The sequence below is a fragment of the Chinchilla lanigera genome, unplaced genomic scaffold (genome assembly GCF_000276665.1).
Source record: "Chinchilla lanigera isolate Chin_1 unplaced genomic scaffold, ChiLan1.0 scaffold00040, whole genome shotgun sequence".
In the NCBI taxonomy this organism is placed as follows: domain Eukaryota; kingdom Metazoa; phylum Chordata; class Mammalia; order Rodentia; family Chinchillidae; genus Chinchilla; species Chinchilla lanigera.
The window spans coordinates 6,381,611-6,399,865 of NW_004955441.1; the positions used below are offsets into that span (position 1 = coordinate 6,381,611).

Consider the following 18,255-nt stretch of genomic DNA (forward strand, 5'->3'; position numbering starts at 1 on the left):
GCAGTCTTGGCTTGAGATGAACACTTTTTGTATCTTCTGTTAATCACAAGGTGCAAGGCCGGCTGGCAGTCTGAAGTCCAGGTCCTGTGTGTCTCCTGAATCTCCCTGAGCCCTCAGCATCTAGGGAGAAGCTTAGGAGGGGGTCAGGCATGACTTGTACTGGAACTTATTTCTATTTGGTTCCTGGTAAAAACGCCTCCACCTTCCTTGCAGGTATCCATTCCAGGATCCTGCCTAGCATAGACAGCAAATTTGTGGAATATAGCTGGGCATGGTGGCGCATGCCTGTAACCCTAGCACTCGGTAGGCTGAGGCAGGAGGATCGTTGCAAGCTCAAGACCTGCCTGGGCTACAAAGTGAGCTCAAGGCCAGCTTGAACTGCATAATGAGACCCTGTCTCAAAAAGACCAAAAAAAAAAAAAAAAAAAAATAGAATTTGTGGAATCAACCCTCTAAGCAGGGCCAGATGCAAGGAACTGGCAGTATGCACTGTGTCTGCAAAACCCACCTCCCAGAGAGGATAAGGCAGCTGTCGCTGGGTTCAAGGCTGGCTGTGGGACTCCAGCAGTGCAAGTGCAGGCCCCTGTGTTCCAGATAAGGCCCAGGAGGCTGAGTAGCCATGGTGGCACGGGCATTTCTATAAAATATTAACTTGGGCAGTAGTCCTATCAAGAGTATCTGGGACTGGCCATGAATTTAAAGTCCAGCCTGGACTACATAGCAAGAATTAGTGTCAAAACAACAAAATATTTGATGATTGTGACTTCTGACACTATTTAAACCCAGAGGTCTGCCAGGCGTGGTAGCGCATGCCTGTGATCCCAGCACTCTGGAGGCTGAGGCAGGAGGATCGTTGCAAGTTCGAGGCCAGCCTGGGCTACAAAGTGAGCTCAAGGCTAGCCTGAACTGCACAGCAAAACCCTGTCTCAAAAAGACCAAAAATAAATAAATAAACAAACAAACAAACAAACAAACCCAGGGGTGTGTAGTTGGCCTAAGCAACCCTATTTTCTGAGTTATCCTTAGGAGCAATTTCCACGTTTCTCTGATGCTTCGTTTTTCGGCAGTTTCTCAAAGCTGCTGACTTGCTGAGATTAAGAGAAGCGTCTGGGCCTTTCCCACGTTTACTTTACGTGCTGCAAGATAATGGAGGAGTCATCCAGGCCCCAGAAGGAGGCCCCCATGTTCCTGTGCAACACGTCTGCTGCACTGACCCTGTGAAACCCACCAGCAGACTCCCAGGCCGCGTCTCCTGACCAAACACCCGGCCGCGTGACTGCATCCACTTGCATTTCCGCAGGCGGTCGGGAGAGAGCAGCTCGCACTGGGATGCACAGCAGTGGGCGGGACACACTTTCCAGCCCGCAGGTCAGGGGCTCTTTGTTTATGGTACTGAGGGTTGAACCCGCGGCCTTCTACTGAACTCTGCCCTCACCCCTTTCAAAATTCTCGTCTCACTAAGTTGCCTAGGCTGGGCTCAGACTAGTGATCCTCCTGCTTCGGGCTCTTAGAGTGCTGAAATTACGGGTGTGTGCCACCTCACCCAGCTCAGGCCAGGGATTCTTAGCCAGGGCTGAGCGGCTGGGCTTCAGCGGTTGTGGGAATGTTTTGTATATGCATACCCATTGTACTGGAAAGAGAGACTGTGACTTACACTATTCTCAAAGGAGTTGATAACTAAAAAATAGCTTAAAAATCACTGCTCTAGATTTTAAAATCATTAGAAGAATCTTCAAAAGACAAAACAGAAACGCTGAGTATTCTTAAATAAAAATGACTATGCCCCACCAAAGAAGGAATGCATCTTTCTTTTGTGTTAGTGATTAATGATACTATAGTTAATACTTGTGCTTTATATTAATAAGGGAGGAAATGTGGGTATAAAACAAAATAAGGGCTAGGCGTGGTGGTGCACACCTGTAACCCCCAGAACTCAGAAGGCTGAGGCAGGAGGATCGCCATGAGGCCAACCTGGAATACACAGTGAGACCCTGTCTCAAAAAACTTGGAAAAAAAAAAAAAAAGAAAAGAAAAGAAAAGAAGAAGACTGACCTAACTACGTGTCAGATAGATGCCAGTATGAGGTCTTTTGCAAATGGGGAAATAGAATCTTACACAGGCATAGAAACTTACCTAGGGTCAGTTAGTAAGTTTGTCTAAATCCAAAAGTATCTTATGTAGCAAAAGCATTTTTTTTTTTTTGCATAGTAAAACAAAAAAACAGCACAAATCCTGGAGAACAAGTTTTGAGTAACAGATTTCATTTTCTTAAACTATTTCTTTTTTAAAGGAGCGGGTAAAAACATCACTAGAGATAAGAATTTCGACCCACCCTCCAAAAATTTTCTAGAAAATCTACACCAGATTATCTTTTCCTTTCTTTTCTCTCTACTCTCTGAAAGTGACTGTCAGTAGTTGTACCTGTGCTGAGAGGTGTCTGGCGGGACTGTCTGTCACTTGTGTGACTATGAGAGAGAGTGGCTGGCCCTGGAAGGAGGGGCTGAAAGGTGAGCGAGCTAGGGGCTTCCGTGCCGCCTGCAGTGACCGTCTGTTCCTCTCCTCAGTCAAGAGCTACACGGCCACCAGGCGGGGGAAAGAAGTATTCAGATCATCGGAAATTAAAGGTTTGAAATTAAAATTCACCCCATGTGAAGTTTCTGAGTGTTGTGCCCTGCAAAAAAAAAAAAAAAAAAAGAAGATGATAGAAAAGAAATTCACAGTAGTCCATGTTTTATCAGCGGCTCACCTGACAAATCATTTTACCTTCTGCCCTATGTCTTAAATCTTTTGCAAAAAAAAAAAAAAAAAAAAATGAAGTCAGAGCTAGGAGCCCCTAGGATAGCTATAACAGAAATGTGCCATGTCTGTGCCCAAATACGGGCTCCCAGGGGCAGGAGCCCGCTCCGGTGCTCTTATCCCCTGTGCTGGGTCCAGGGAGCCAGTCCGTCCAAGATCGGGCTCCTGTCGCCCTCTGGAAAACCACTGCTGGCCCACCAGAGCTCATGGCATTTGTCACGTTCTCACATACATTTTTATTTTTTAAGTCTGTCTCTTCTACCAGATTCGAGCTTTTGTGAGGGCATGCTAACCATAGAAACAGAAGATACTCAAAAGTTGATGAGTGAACGAGTTTGTGTTTGTTCACTCCCCACCCAAAAATAACTGCCAGAATTTGTGTTCTTGGTCTCAAAGGCACTTCTGCAGTGTAAAGAGGGGAGGGAAGGGGAGAGGTCAGACTCCTGTCAGGACAGTCACTGCCTTACACTAGTGATCTACTGCACTACCTCACTGTTTCCGTTTTAGACGGGGTGTATCATTCTCACACGTGATGTCTAGGCTCTCTGCCGAAGGTCAGAGCCTTCCCTTACATGTTTGGCAATGACTTTCGGTATTGGCTGGGGCCTAGTTGGGGCTGTCAGTCAAAGCACACCACACCTGCCCACTTCCTGTGACCTGGGCTCCCTGACAACACGGTGGTGTGCCTCTGAGGGCAGATGTCTTGAGAGCAGGGAGTCCAGGCTGAAGCCATTCTGTATTTTGTAATCTGACCTCAGAAACCACAGAAATGTGTGCCACATTGTGTTGGTTGAGGCGATTACTCAGGCCCATCTGTACTGGTTAGCTTTCCTGTCCCTGAGACGCCGTACCCAGCACCCACAACTTAAAGAAGGAGAGGTTTCATTTGGTCCATGGTTTGAGGGGATTAAAGTCCATGGTGGTCTGGCTCCAAAACATGAACATAATGGTGGAAGGGCGTGGTAGAGAAGAGCTGCTTCGTTCAGTGAAGCAGCATCCGCATGACACTGTAAAGAGCTCATATGAAACGGAATATAGTTGGTGTGGCCGGCTTTGAAAAATGCAATGTAGTTATGGGAAAGAGGCTGAATTTTTCATCACAGAAAACGTACGTGTGAATCCCTTATGTACGTGAGAGGTAGGAGTCAAGGCAGATGGATTTCATTCGGGCAGTTTTTCCTTCACTTTCAGAGAGTAGGTTATTAAAACTGTCAAGAATGCACACGGGAGGAGGGAGATTAACTCCACGTGACAGATCTCAGTGTTAGAAAGTCTGGTTTGCAGTGCTCAGACAGCTCTCAGAGTGACATTCACGGGAACTTTGCTGAGCTCACCCACGGGCTCCCCTCCCGGTCACTTCCTTTATTCCTGGATTACTCTCACTGCACCTGCTCCTGTCGTAATTCTTGACCATTTCATTACCCAGAGTGGCGAGACCTCGCAGGACCTCGAGCCTTCTTTCCAGTGCTCTTGTCCTGAATGTTCTCGGTGGCTCACCTGTCTACGGTCTCACCTGTCACACCTTCGGCTTGTTCATTACTTCTTGTTGCAGTCTTTGTGATCATCATTTAAGGTGCCTGACTTTCAGCTCCAGTGATTCTGCAAGGCCGCAAGAGCCGACCGTCCTGATCCACCCACCCTTTCCCTCCCCGCGCCCCTCCCGACCTCACTGCCTCCCCACCCCCAGCTGGGAGCAGAAGCCCTCAGTGGAGTCGTCCCTTCGCACTGCTCTCAACGTTCGTGCCCCTCCCGCTCCTGTCTCCCGACAGACCCTAACCACCAGGGTGCCGCCCGGCAAAGCTCCCCCTCTGCCTCCGAGCTGCGCCCTGTCTCTGCACGAGATCCCCCTCCCCGCCCCCGCCGCATCTGCCAGACTTTTCCACTCAGACCACGAGGTACATTCAGCCAGCCTGCCCGAGGGTAAAGGAGTCCTCGTGGAAACTGGGCGCTGCCAACTCTCCAGCCTTCCAGTGGCTTCTAGAGTGCGATGTGGCATCCTCTGAGTGCCCTTTCCGCTTCCGTTTCCTTTTCTGTACCCTCATCTTCGCTCAGAGAGCTATTCTGACATCGCTTTCTATTCTTAGCACAAAGCGCAAACTCATATATGCAGATTAACCCAGCACCGCATGTTTCCTTGCCAGATTCTTACTGAGAAAGCCCGAGAGCACTTGCGGGCTGGGGATGGAAGGGGCTGTCACCCTGTCAGACGCCCAGAGCGACCCGGGAAGTCCCGCGTGGAGGCCTGGACTTGCTGGAGGCGTCACGTCGCGCAAGCCCCTTTCCCTGCCTGGGCCTCAGCCCCTCAAGGACAGAGCGAAGGTTCTGGATGAGGTCATCCCAAGGGCCTTTCTAGATCCTGCATTCGGATCTACCACATTCACAGTTGCACCTGCTTCTTCTGCCTCTACTCCATTCATTCTTCAGTTTTTTTAATCAAGTAAAGGCCCAGAAATGACCCAGATAAATAAGGCCAATTCCTGCCTTTTAGGAGCTCATATTCCCCACAAAGAGCTTGCTCTAATCCTATAATTATCCCATAATCGATGAATGCTTTGGGAAACTCTGTCCTCGGCAAACGGGGACAAAGCAGGGAAATGGATTCATTCTGGCATGAACGGGAGACTCCTTGGCGAAGGACGCGTATTAGAGAGTCCTAGGAAGTGATTAGTCGGACTTTGCCAGGATGGGGGAGTAGCAGACACACAAGGGTTTTCCAGTTGTGAGAAATGGTCCAAAGACATGGTGGATCTGAGGGATAAATTCTGTTTCCTACATACCTGAGGGAGTGCAGCTGGAAGAGGCTGACTGGGAACCCCCCCACCATCTCTCTCTCATTTAGCAGAAGTTTCATTTTAGAATTACCTCGTTTCAGCCTAGGGTGGTGGTGTACACCTGTAATCTCAGCACTCAGAAGGCTGAGGCAGGAGGATTGCCATAATTAGAGGCCAGCCTGGACTACACAGTGAGTTCAAGGCCAACCTTAGCTACATAGTGAGACTCTGTTTCCAAAAAAAAAAAAAATGAAAAAAAAGAAAAAAACCCTGTTTCCAGCTGGGCATGGTAGCGCACGCCTGTAATCCTACCCTCTCTAGTCTCTGCTGTGTTATGTAAGTTATCCTGACAACTGTCCTTTATGCTATCTCTGGAGGATGTCCAAGAATATCACGTGTCAAATCTTTCCTTATAATGTCCAAAGCAGCAAAGAGCAGCAGTTGGTCTGATGGAGGGAAAAGCTGAGGCAAACACTGACTTGTCCATTGCTCAGTCTGCAGAAACGGCCCTGGATATGCCCCGCCTCCTTCCGACATGAAAATCGTTGTTCCTCTTTGTTTCTTGTTGTCTTTTACCTGCAGTCAGACTGGAAGGGAATACGTAAGATCAGTGTTGACCGGCCTGGAACAATCACACAACACCTGACCCGAGGGTTAGAATTTGAGTCAAATAGGACTTTAAGAAGAATTAAATATGAACACCAGATACTAGGGAAGAAAGCATAAGTACCACTCAAAATATGCATTGGTAAAACTGAAATCTTTCTAAACCCATGAGCATAGCTACTCCTTTCCAGCACTGTAATTGATTCATAGGAATCACCGTTGTCTTAAAGTTACTGTCCTCTGGGGATGGTGGCACATGTCTATAATCCCAGCACTTCCAGCACTGGGAGGCTGAGGCAGGAGGATCTGTGAGTTCCAGGCCAGCCTGGGCTATGTAATAAGACCCTGTCCCCACCATGACCACTGAAACAGAATGTCAGTCTCTGTGATGGTTAAAATGGACTTGGATTGTCAATGTGATCAGCCCAGGGGATTAGTGAAGCACACCTCCGGGTCTGTCTGGGTGTGTGTATATGGTCCCTGGCCCCTCCTTTCTTTTTTTTTTTTTTTTTTTAGTTTTTTTCCGGTACCAGGAATCGAACTCACGACCTCGCGCTTGCCAGGCAGGTGCTGTGCCACTGAGCTAAATCCCCAGCCCCTCCCCTTCTTTCTTGATACTGTTCCTCTGCTCTGCTTCCTGGCTCCTATAAACTGTGCATCTACCCCCCTGTGCCTTCCCGCCTTGATGTTTCTGCCTGGGAACCCCCAGACAATGGACTGAATCCCCTTAAAATGTGAGCCTGGCTGAGCACGGTGGTGTACGCCTATAATTCTAACAGTTGGGAGGCTGAGGCAGGAGGACTGCCACAAATTCAAGGCCAGCCTGGGCTTCATAGTGAGTTCAAGGCTACCCCGGACCACACAGCAAGACCTTGTCTTAAAACAATGACAACAACAAGTGAGCCAAATTAAACTCCTGTACTTTGTGGGTGTCGGGTATTGTGTCCAAGAGAAAGGAAAGCTAATTAATACAACCTGGAGGTGGATGATCAAAGAAACTTTACATAAGCACTCAGGTGAGCCACTCCTTTCCAGGATTTGGCCTTTGACCTTAAAGGCCCCAAATGTTCACGATTAATTGTCTCAGAACTGATCAGAGTTTCCAGGACTGAGTCAACTGTGTGAAGCGGACGGGGTATGGGTAGTTCTTTCGTGTCTCTTGCGCCATCTACTGGGAAGCAAGTGCCTCTCGGAATACTTTCAGTTGTAAGTATTAGAAATCTAACTCAGGTAGCAGAAAGCAAGGAGGAAAGAGAGGATGGTTAAGATGAGAGCAGATTCTAACAACAAGATTTGGTATATTATCCTGAAGCCACTTACAAATGCTGAAGGTTTAGGTACAGTATGCTGAAGTTTCTTACTTACTAAATAAAGATAACCACTAACTGAAAAATACAAGCTGCAGAGCGTGGTGGCTCACACCTGTAGTCCCAGCACTTGGGAGACTGAGGCAGGAGGATCACCATGAGTTGCAGGCCAGCCTGGGCTACATAGTGAGACCCTGTCTCAAAAAAAAACAAAACAAACCAACCTGCTAAATTATCAGAAACACACAAGTAAACACAGACTATACGGTAAAAGATTAAAAGTTTTAAAATGACAACTAGAAGTGAGGAAGGTGGTACACACTCATAACCCTAGCTCTCCAGGAGGCTGAGGCAGGAGGATTACAAATTCAAGTCCAACCTGGGCAATTTAGCAAGACCCTGTCTCATAATAAAAATTTTTAAAAGGAATAGGCGTGTAGCTCAGTGTAAAGGCCCTGAATTCAATATGCAATACTATAAAAAAATAATGATGGAAATAAGAACTTATGTATGTTATCCTAATTCCACTGAATGCCCCTACTAAATAATCTCTTGGATTTAATTTCGAAACTCAATAGAATACCATCTACAAACCAAGTGACTCAGAAAGGTTGAAAGTATATAAGAAAATACGTAAGAACCCAAAAGCAAACCAGGAAGGCAAAAGTGCAAGTCAGAGCAGTCTCCATCTTTTGTGTGGTACTGGGGTTTGAACCTAGGTCCTCATGCATGCAAGTCATGTGCTCTACTACTGAGCTCCACCCAAGACAGAAAACATTAAATTACATGTAAGATGTCTTGTAATGATGCTAAACAAAGCAATTATCATTTGAAGGTTCACAAAAATGTTATCATAGCTAAGACTATGAAAAGACCTTAGACAATTTTATCAAATATAGCCAGTATTGACCAGAAACTGTTTTAACACTTAATAATTCTTGGATTAAAAAGGAAATCAAATCTCCAAGTTAGGAATATCTGGAAAATAGCTATATAGGCTGAGCTTGGTGGTGCACATCTATAATCCCAGCTAGGAGAGGCTGAGGCAGGGGAATAAGTCTGAGTACAGCCTGGACAATTTAACAAGACCCTGATTCAAAGTAAGAAAGCGGGGCTGGGGATTTAGCTCAGCGGCACAGCACCTGCCTGGCAAGCGCAAGGTCGTGAGTTCGATTCCTGGTACTGGAAAAACAAAACAAAACAAAAAAAAAGACAAAAGAAACCCCAAAAAATAAAGTAAAAAAGGCTGAGGATGTAGCTCACTGTTTTCTGTATTCAATCTCCTGTGCCACACACACACCAAAAGAAACAAAACAAAAACCTGTGTAATTAAATTACAAACAGTGAAAAAATGTAGTATATATTGGAATATGTAAAGTAACAGAAGTATTATATTTCATTATGTATAGTGGAAATTCTTCACACCTGATATAGCAAATGTATTGAAAAAAGAAAAAGCTAGCTATATTTATATTAATCAAGAAAGCGGAGCTGGACATGATAGTGCATGCCTGTAATCCTAGAGGCTGAGGCAGGAGGATTACTGTGAGTATGAGGCCAGCCTGGAATACATAGCAAGACTGTCTCAAAAAAACAGGGGTATAGCTCAATGGCACAGCACCTCCCTCCCAAGTGCCAAGTGCTGAGTTTGATTCCCGATTAAACAAAAAAAAAAGCAAAAAAGAAAGTGGATGAATATGATCATTATGTACGGCAAACATGTACTAAAAAAAAAAAAAATAAATAAATAAATAGAAAGAAATGTGTAGCCAGGCATGGCGGCACCTTCCCTGGTAAGGGAAACTAAGGTCAGAGGACTGAGTTTGAGGCCAGTATGGACTATATAGTGAGAACCTATCTTAAAAAAATAAAATATGAAAAGTAAATGAATTAGTTGTCCAATGCAAGATACTTGAAAATATGAAAGAACAAAGTAACATGAAGATTAAGAAAATAGGTGTAGTGGCACACACCTGTAATCTTAGCACTTGAGAGGCTGAGGCAGGAGGATCGTTGTGAGTTTGAGGCTAGCCTGGGCTACATAGTGAGTTCAAGACCAGCCTGAACTGCATAATGAGACCTTGTCTCAAAAAGACCAAAAAAAACAAAACAAAAAAAAAAAATTAAGAATATAAACCTGAAAGAACCAAAAAATTAATAAAATAAAAGCAAAAATTATGATTTTGTACAGAGGAGGAAAAGACAGTATAATAAATCAATCCAAGAGCTGCTCTACTGGAGGGATATAGCTCAGTCATAAAGCAGTTGTTTAGCATGTGGGAAGCCCTGGGTTCAATCTCTGGCACCGAAAAGCAAAGAAGCAAGAAAAGGATAAAGCATTAGTTAACCTATTTAATACACACAAAAAAAACAAGTATAGGGAAATTATCACAGACAGATGAAATTAAAAGGATCATAAATTATTTCCTTTTTTTTTTTAATCTCCTTTTTGTTTTTGTTTTTGAGACAGGGTCTCACTATGTAGCCCAGGCTGGCCTTGAACTCCTGGCAATCCTCTTGCCTCAGCCTCCCAAGTGCCAGGATTACAGGCATGTGCCACAATGCCCAGCCATAAATAATTTCTTTGCCCAGCTGTTTGTGAACAAAGGCAAGAATAAGATAGATGAGACAGTTTTTCTGACAAGAAGCCTTAGAAAACAAATTTTCAAAGAAAAATGAGTGCACACAGAGTTGTCTAATAAAACACAGGGATAAATTTAGAAACAAGTTCTGAGATATACCGAGTAAAAAAATACCAGGTGGTGATGAACTGCTATGTGGTGTGTGTGTGTGTGTGTGTGTGTGTGTGTGTGTGTGTGTACACTGAGATGTCTGGATGTCTCTGTAACGTCTCTGGAAGGGTGCATGGGAAACAGATGACAATGGCTGCCTCTGCACAAGGAACGCATCATGTGGAGAATAAAGAAGGGGAACGTTCTCTCACTGCAGAGCATTTTGTACCATTTACATTTGTCGCCATTTAAGTTGATCATTGTTACCTGTTCAAAAACTCTTTTGTAAAAGAAGAGCCAAGCCAAAAGAAATAGACTTTTTATATATATATATTTTTTAAAAATACTGTGTTCCTTAATTTTCCCTGAAGCTGACTCTGGTAGAAGAGAAAGGAAGGGTTCTTTTGTGAGCTTCTCAAATTCCCTCGGTTGGACAGTGGACACCGGGGCAGCAGGACAGTGTCGCTGTCTCACTCAGGTGCTCTGTGTCCCAGACACTCCCAAAGCTGCGTTGACTCAGGGACCCCACCCCTCAGACCCCAGGAATGCTGCATCTCTGGACAGCAGCTCTGAGTTTAAGAAAGGTATGTCCTCTTTTGCACAAAGATTTGTCTTTCCTCTTGTCTTTTTTTGTTTGTTTGTTTGGGTTTTTTGGGGGACCCGGAATCGAACTCACAACCACATGCTAGCCAGGCAGGCGCTGTGCCACTGAGCTATATCCCCGGCCCAACTCTTGTCGATTTTTAGGAACCCACAAAAGCTCAGCCAAAGGCTTTAAGCTGCTAAACTGGTTCTCTTTTTACTTATTTCTTTTAATGGAAAGTTAAAAGTTCTGGATTTTTCTTAGCCTCCTAATATTTCAATCCCCCTTTGCATGCTAACTTTCCCCCCTAGAAATAGTAGACACCAACTTCCCCAGGTATCTCCGGCTGACCACGTGGAAGGAAAATCAATCATCACCCTAAAAGAGTGTGTTAACCAATTAACATTTACACTTACCTCTCAAATATATGCTACAAGTCTGGGACAAAATGAAAACTTTAAAAAGGTCTAAAGTATGTTACCACTGAAGGCTCCTCTTCAAGAATGGCTGGAACATTCGGCCGGCAGCGGAGGAACCTGGGATTCTTTGTGCTTGACGTAAGAGTCTAGGACCTGGCGGTTAGTTACTCCTTGGATAGGTCATAATTTAGGGAGTGAGTGGACCTCTGCTAGCCTCTTAGCCCCGGCTGCGCACCTGAGCTGCTCAGAGCCGCGCTGGCTTCAGCTGGAGCGCGAGGGCTGTATCTATATCCTGTATCTGTATACACATCCGTGATCAAGGGCGTACAAGCATGATTTGTATATTGAGCTTCCAAGAATATTCCCTCTGAAAGAGTTCTGCAGGAACAGGAGTGGGGGATTGAAAGTCAATCACCTAAATAAAAACAAAATCAATCATCTAACCTCCTTGCCCTGATGTAAAAAACAGGTGCAGAGCAGTGACTTTGCAGTCGAGTTGTATTTGTCTTTCCTTCCTGGGAGGTGTTCTGTCCTTCCCCCTATACACAGATGCACACACGCACACACGCACACACGCACAGACGCACAGATGCACAGACGCACAGACACAAGACGCACTTACGTACGCATGCACGCAGTTACGTACGCACGCACGCAAATACGCATGCGCACCCTAGCACGTTGTGCTCAAGCGGTCCCCTTCGGTCTTGCTCATGCACGCTGAGGCTCAACTCAGCCACTGCAGTGTCACACACGAACCCTTGCAGTCGCCCCCAAGCCGACCTGTCACACTGTCCTCCTGCGGCCGCGTCTGTGTGGCGCACCTCACTCTCCGCGAGTGGGAGCTGCTCGCACGCCTCTCTCCTCCTCCCGGCTGCAGGCAGCTCAGTGGCAGGTTCCACGTTTCGTCCACCTCGCGTCCCCAGCTCTCACGTGCCTGGCACACAGTAGGTGTTTCATAAGTGCTGGTCGAGTCAAAGTGGCGGAGTGGGTGACCCCCTGCTGTGGCTCTGACACGATCCAGAGCGTGCCGGAGGTGGGGAGCCTGGGGCAGGAAAGGGGCGCTCTGCAGCTCTCCTCACGTTGTCTGGGCGTCTTTAACTGAGCTAAGGCCACAATTTGGTGTCCTTTGGAATGACTTGCAGGGAAGAAGAGAACCAAAGGTTAGGAGGAGCATGAAAGGTGATAGAGCAAAGTAACTCTGTTTGGAGGAACGCCCACGTGACTGCAGTTTTGGCACGTGCGTCTAGAGGACTTCCTGTTGGTGCATGATGTCTCCTTTGCATCTCCAGTTCATGTGCCTTACGAGAAAATCCCACACCCTCTTTCTCCCTCTAAGCCTTGATTACTTGTTTAGCAGTTTGGATTTAGCTCAGTGGCACAGCGCCTGCCTTGCAAGTGCAAGGTCATGAGTTCGATTCCCGGTACCGGAAACCTGCCCCCCCCCAAAAAAAGAACAAAAGATGTGACAAACTAATTTCTACATTTTATCACCTCTCACGTGCCATCAGTTATAAAGCTCACCATCAATTAACACACCATGAAGAAAACTCTCCATTAAACCATGATGAGATGTCCGAGATTGTTTTAAAGTATGAAAATAAGAGCCTTAAATTGATGAAATACATCAACATCATAGGTTGCTGCTTAAAGATACCGGGTTATATGGGTCACGGTTTTCTCATCTGTTACATGAGTAGTTTGGACCACATGAGAACCTTCGGGTCAAGACACCCTTGAGTTCTATAACGCTGAGAAGTAATGTTCTTCACTGGGGGGGGGGGGCAGTTGTGTGGCAACCACTGAAAGTCCTGTTCAGGTCTCTTTTATGCTTTGTCCTTTAAGACTTGAGAGTCAGTGGGGTGTGGTGTCATATGCCTGTAATCCCAACACTCTGGGAGGCTGAGGAAGTAGCTCATTGCAAAGGCCCTGGGTTCAATCCTAACATGAAAAAGAGACAAAAAAAAAAAAAAAAGAAGTGAGGGTCCTCACATAGCAGTGAGGCTGCCAGCGTTCCTCTGACTAGTATGGCCAAAATGGTTTGGGAATCGCTTTTTTCAGGATTTTCTTAGCGCCTGACAGTCCTAGCCATGACAGACGCTAATGTTCAGTGATATGCCCTGAGATAGTTCAGCAGTAAAGCTAGAAATGTTAGCGGGGATTGAAGCTCAGGGAGAGAGCACTTGCCTCACTGTGAGTTCAGTCTCCATCAGCACAAAACTAAAAATAAGGAAAGAAATGCCAACAAGGCAATTGAGTGAATGGATAGGACAGCCATCACTCTGTCCAACTTGACGCTTGGACAGAAATTATGTTTTCTTTTGTATATTTTTGCTCTTGAATGACTTCAGATATTACAGCTGCTGCATTTTGCAATCGATAACACGTTCTAATTGAGCAGGAGAGGTGGTACATGCCTGTAATCCCAGCACTCAGGAGGCAGAGGCAGGAGGATCACATGAGTTCAAGGACAGCCTGGGCTATAATAAATATGGAGATCAGGGCTAGCAAGAGTCTGTCTCAAAAAATAATAAAATAACATATTCTAATTGAGGAGATCTAATAAGGTATTTGCCTTCCTGGCATCCCTGCTCCCATACTCCTTTACAGATTGGAATACGGGCTGCGAGGTGGACGCGGTGGCCTTTAGGACACTATGTAAGCTTGGTGCGGGTGTGAGCGCTTCCTTTTCTGCACATTCCTCCCCTAGGTGACATCGCTCCGGTGCAAGGCACTGCATTTGACCTGCGAAAGCCAGTGGTGCTGGGCACACACCTACAGGAGTTCCACATGGATGGTTTCGACCACAATTTCTGTCTGAAGAGGTCTAAAGAAAAGCATTTTTGTGCAAGGTAAGGGCACTTTTCACTTACCCACTGCCTTGGGGGAAAGAAACATGAACTTGTATCTGAGGTTTTTCTCCTGGCCATATCGCTAGCATTTGCTGTGCGGTAAGGGGCGAAACACCACAGCCCCGTCTCTGCAGAGCTCTCACGGCACAGGTGGACTCTGTGGACCCTGTCCTTCCCCACCTGCCGCATGCCCGCACCCAGAACCCCTCCCCTGCCTGTCCTCTCAAGCGCACTGCTTCAGGAGCTCAGCTCTCTGCTGAGCTCCCAGAGCCCTTCGCCTTTTCTAGGTCAGCGGTTAGCCCTGTCCACTCCCAGCAAGGCTGCAGGCCATGCTGCTTTTAGCTCGCCCCACCCCACGTCCAGTTTGATCCGCATGTGTGTGTACCCCATCTCCTTCTGCTAAATTCCCAGTTCCTCCCTCGGCTGCTTCAGCTTTGGGAATCCCTACCTCTCCCTCAGACCGTGCTAGGACAGCAAGTCCTCAGTCCATGTTTACCGAATCAGAAGATGTTAAGGAAAGCACAGAAAAGGATTCAAACTGTAACAGATACAGAAAGGACTGCACAAGCATTCTCCTCTGGACCGCCCGCCCCCAGGCCCCGAGTGCTCTCCCTGCCCAGGCTCCTCCCTCCCGCACTCCTCCTCTTCCTGCTTGCCCTGCACCCCCACCAGCCACCAGCCGAGAAGCCCCTCCTGCCTCACGGATTCAATTCCTGGCCTTCTCCTTCCCAAATATCCTGTGCATGCTGAGCCTCTTTGCTGACCACAGACTGTAGGGGATGTATTAACTTTTGCATGTGTGTGTTTTGTCTCTTGGTGAGAGTGTAAGACCCCCCACACACTACTCTGCGTGTGTGTGTGTGTGTGTGTGTGTGTGTGTGTGTGTGTGTGTGTGTTACTGGGGAATGAACATGGCCTTGCTAAGTTTCCCAGGCTGGCCTTGAACTTGCCATCCTCCCACCTCAGCCTCTGGAGTAGCTGGGATAAGAGACATGTACCACCATCTCTGGCTAGATTTTTATCTGTCTGTATCCCTTTCATAGCAAGTACAGATCCAAATAAGAGCTCACCTCTATAAAGGCCTAGTTTATTAAAAAAAAAAAAAAGAAAAGAAAGCCAGGCCTGGTGGTGCAGGCCCGTAATCCATGCCCTCGGGAGGCTGAAGCAGGAGGATTACCAAGAGTTCACGGCCAGGCTTGGCTATACAGTGAGTTCAAGGCCAACCTGAACTATGTTTTGAGACCCTGTCTCAAAAAACTAACTAAAAAAATAAATGAAAGTGAAAGAATAAAAGAAAAGAGAAAAGGACACAGTGAATCATTGGAAACCCACAACAGAACTGTTAGGAAGATCTAATAGCAGCCTGCTGAAGTGTCTGGGAGGGGAATAGTTTAATTCAGAAAAAATCTCTTTGATTTTCATAAGCTGTGACAAGTTCTTTTACCAGGCCAAGCAGCGAATTCTAACTATGAGAAAGAACCCTAGCCCCATGGACTGTGTGTGAAGCTCAGGGGTAGAACACTTGCCGAGCACACGTGGAGTCCTAGGTTCAGTCCCCAGCACTGCAAAAAATAAAGGGCACAGTGGCACACATCTCTACTCCCAACACGCTGGGAGGCTGAGCCAGAATCACAAATTTGAGCCCAGCCTGAGCAACTTAGCAATTCAGCGAGACCATCGCCAAAATAAGAGAAATTCTGGGGCTGTAGCTCAGTGCGAAGGCCCTCGGTTCAATCCCCAGTGCTGCAAAATAAATAGTAAATAAATACATAATCTCAGTCCCTCCGGGACTTAAAACTGCTTCTTTCCAACCCGCCTCCCCATGGCTGGGTGAATCTGTCTTGCCATTCCCCGAAGAAGCCAGGAGTAGAGAAACTGCTGTTGAAGACCCTGAAAACACCCTGCTGCTTCAACTGTGAGGCAGTGAGTGTCCGTCCCACTCTTCCTGCCCTTGTGTCCTCCACAACCTTGTCCTTGCTCTGGAACCAGGTCTGATTCCTGTCCCAGAGCTGCTCCCCAGCTTCTACCCTCGCTGCCTGCTTTTCTGCCCGGACCACATGTGGCCTTGTCTTTCTCCCCAGGGTGTACCACGGTGGCAGCGGGCGGGTTCTGGAAGTGTACACCACCCAGCCGGGTGTCCAGTTTTACACGGGCAACTTCCTGGATGGCACCCTCAGGGGCAAGGGTGGAGCCGTGTATCCCAGGCACTCCGGTTTCTGCCTCGAGACCCAGAACTGGCCCGATGCGGTCAATCAGGTAAGCCGTGGGCTGGCTCGTCAGAGTCCACGGTCACACTGTCTGACGCTGGGGGTCAGAACACAAAAGTGAGACTTCGGGATTCGAATGTCCATTTTTGTTCTCCAGGTCAGGCGAAACACACACAACCCGTCACCAAGTTACTGACACGGCATTGCCGTGTCCTTCGAAAACTCCCACCTTGTACCTTCAAAGCCTTTATTTGGTGTAATGTTTCTGTCAGTGCCCGCTCATTTTCTGCAACCCGGCTTTTAAGCAGAGCCCTCCTGTCTTCTGTTTGCTCCCGGGTAACTTTCTGAGATGTCACTTACAGCAGCGCTCCTCAGAGTGCCAGCCCCTGAGACGCTAGAACATACATCAACGTATGGCTTCCTCCAGCGAGAAAGTCTTGCTTTGTTGAAGTGTGCTTGGTGATAAGGATGTTCATCCCAGCCCAAGTTCTTCATCCCACTGCAAACCATAACACCGCGTCCCATGCTGGCACCGGTCCCCAGAGCACAGGTCTAGGGACCAGTCCAGACGCGCAGCCTGAGCGGCTGACGGTGCGGCCCGGCTTGGCAAGGTGTAACCACGGCGTTTCCCCTTCGCAGCCCCACTTTCCTCCTGTGCTGCTGCGGCCTGGCGAGGAGTATGACCACACCACCTGGTTCAAGTTTTCTGTGGCTTAAGGAAGTGCGAAGATAACTACCTGGTCCAGGGCCAGGCTGGGGCCCCTCGGCGGCCTGTCTCCTGTCCAGGGACCAGGTGAAGACTTAGAACTGGAAAAGCGATTCTGTGTATCAATCATACAAATGGTAGCTGTCATGATAATCGTCTGAATATTGATCTCTTTTTCGAGTGACTGGCTGTAGGCAGTGTCCCATGACAAGTCCTGTTCTCTGTGCAATTCAGAGGACGAGTGGACTCAGCCACCAGTGACCCCACCCAAAGCCCGACACCAGCCCGGAGGTGGTTCCTCGGACTCTCAGGCCTTTGTAGGCTCCGCACTGCCTCATTCTTTTCTATCTTCTCCCTTCCTCTCTGACACCACTTGCTCGTGCTTTTCGCTCCTCCTCTGCAGATCACTCGCGCAGCACTCCAGAAGGTTCTGCCTGTGAAGCAGCAGGTGACCAACTGGTGACAGAGCTGACACTCAGAGGTTGAGGGACTTATAAGCCCGTAAAAGGCTTAGCCAGGACTTCAGTTCAGGTCATGCAAATGCGAGTCCTCTCCTTTGCCTGTACCTTAGACCACCAGAACATTCCCAGGACCACCGTGGGCATAACGGGACCTGGCCCCTGCGCTGCGTTTAAGAGCCGGCCAGTCCTCTCGCGTGCACTTTATAATCAGCAGTGCCTCTGAGCAGCCTGTCATGCAGAGTCCTGCCTTTGGTGATGGCTGAGAAAGCCCAGCCAAGGCACGGAAGAAGGGGCTGGACCTGAGGGTCGGGTGAGCGGAGGTTGCGTGACCTAGCGGAGGCTGGAGGCTCCCCTTCTAGACAGTCAAATCAGCAGTTATGGGTTTGGGGGGTGGTTTTTAAAGCAGTGTATTTTGTGCTATTATCCACTACAATCAGTTGCAATAAAACCAAAACCCTGCGTCTTCAGAAGACTCAAGTTCTTTCTGTCATTCAGCACGGATTTTGGGAAGTGGAGCGGGTGTATGGTGTGTGTTCTGGATTCTCTGTTCTCCAACGGAAACCCCAAGATTTTCCTAGGGGAAGGCCGCTGACCGGCAGCCTGTTGGGCTTTCCACACCTCCTCTTCCTTTGCAACCGACAGTAAACCAGGGACGCTCTAAATCCATTCCAGCACGGGCTCTCCGAGTACTTACACTGTGTACTCCACTGGGCCTGGGAGGGCCTCACGGTGTAACGCCGTAAGTAGTAGTACGTCCTCCCTGGAATGACACTGACTGGCTGGGGAGGGTGAGACTGATAGATACGTAACTGTTA

At 47.6% G+C, this 18,255-nt stretch overlaps 1 protein-coding gene across 2 annotated transcripts in view; it reads left to right on the top strand.

The window, feature by feature from the left end:
• Positions 1 to 17,912, top strand: part of Galm (galactose mutarotase (aldose 1-epimerase)) — a 69,003-nt gene extending 51,091 nt beyond the window's left edge. Inside the window, exons 5-7 of one of the 2 annotated variants that reach the window (XM_013517527.1) lie at positions 13,925 to 14,066; positions 16,148 to 16,322; positions 16,431 to 16,904. In XM_013517527.1, coding sequence (XP_013372981.1) covers positions 13,925 to 14,066; positions 16,148 to 16,322; positions 16,431 to 16,469 — 356 coding nt within the window. In that variant the 3' untranslated portion in view covers positions 16,470 to 16,904. The other variant, XM_005390886.2, reaches the window with a different exon arrangement.
• Positions 17,913 to 18,255: the final 343 nt, after the last annotated feature.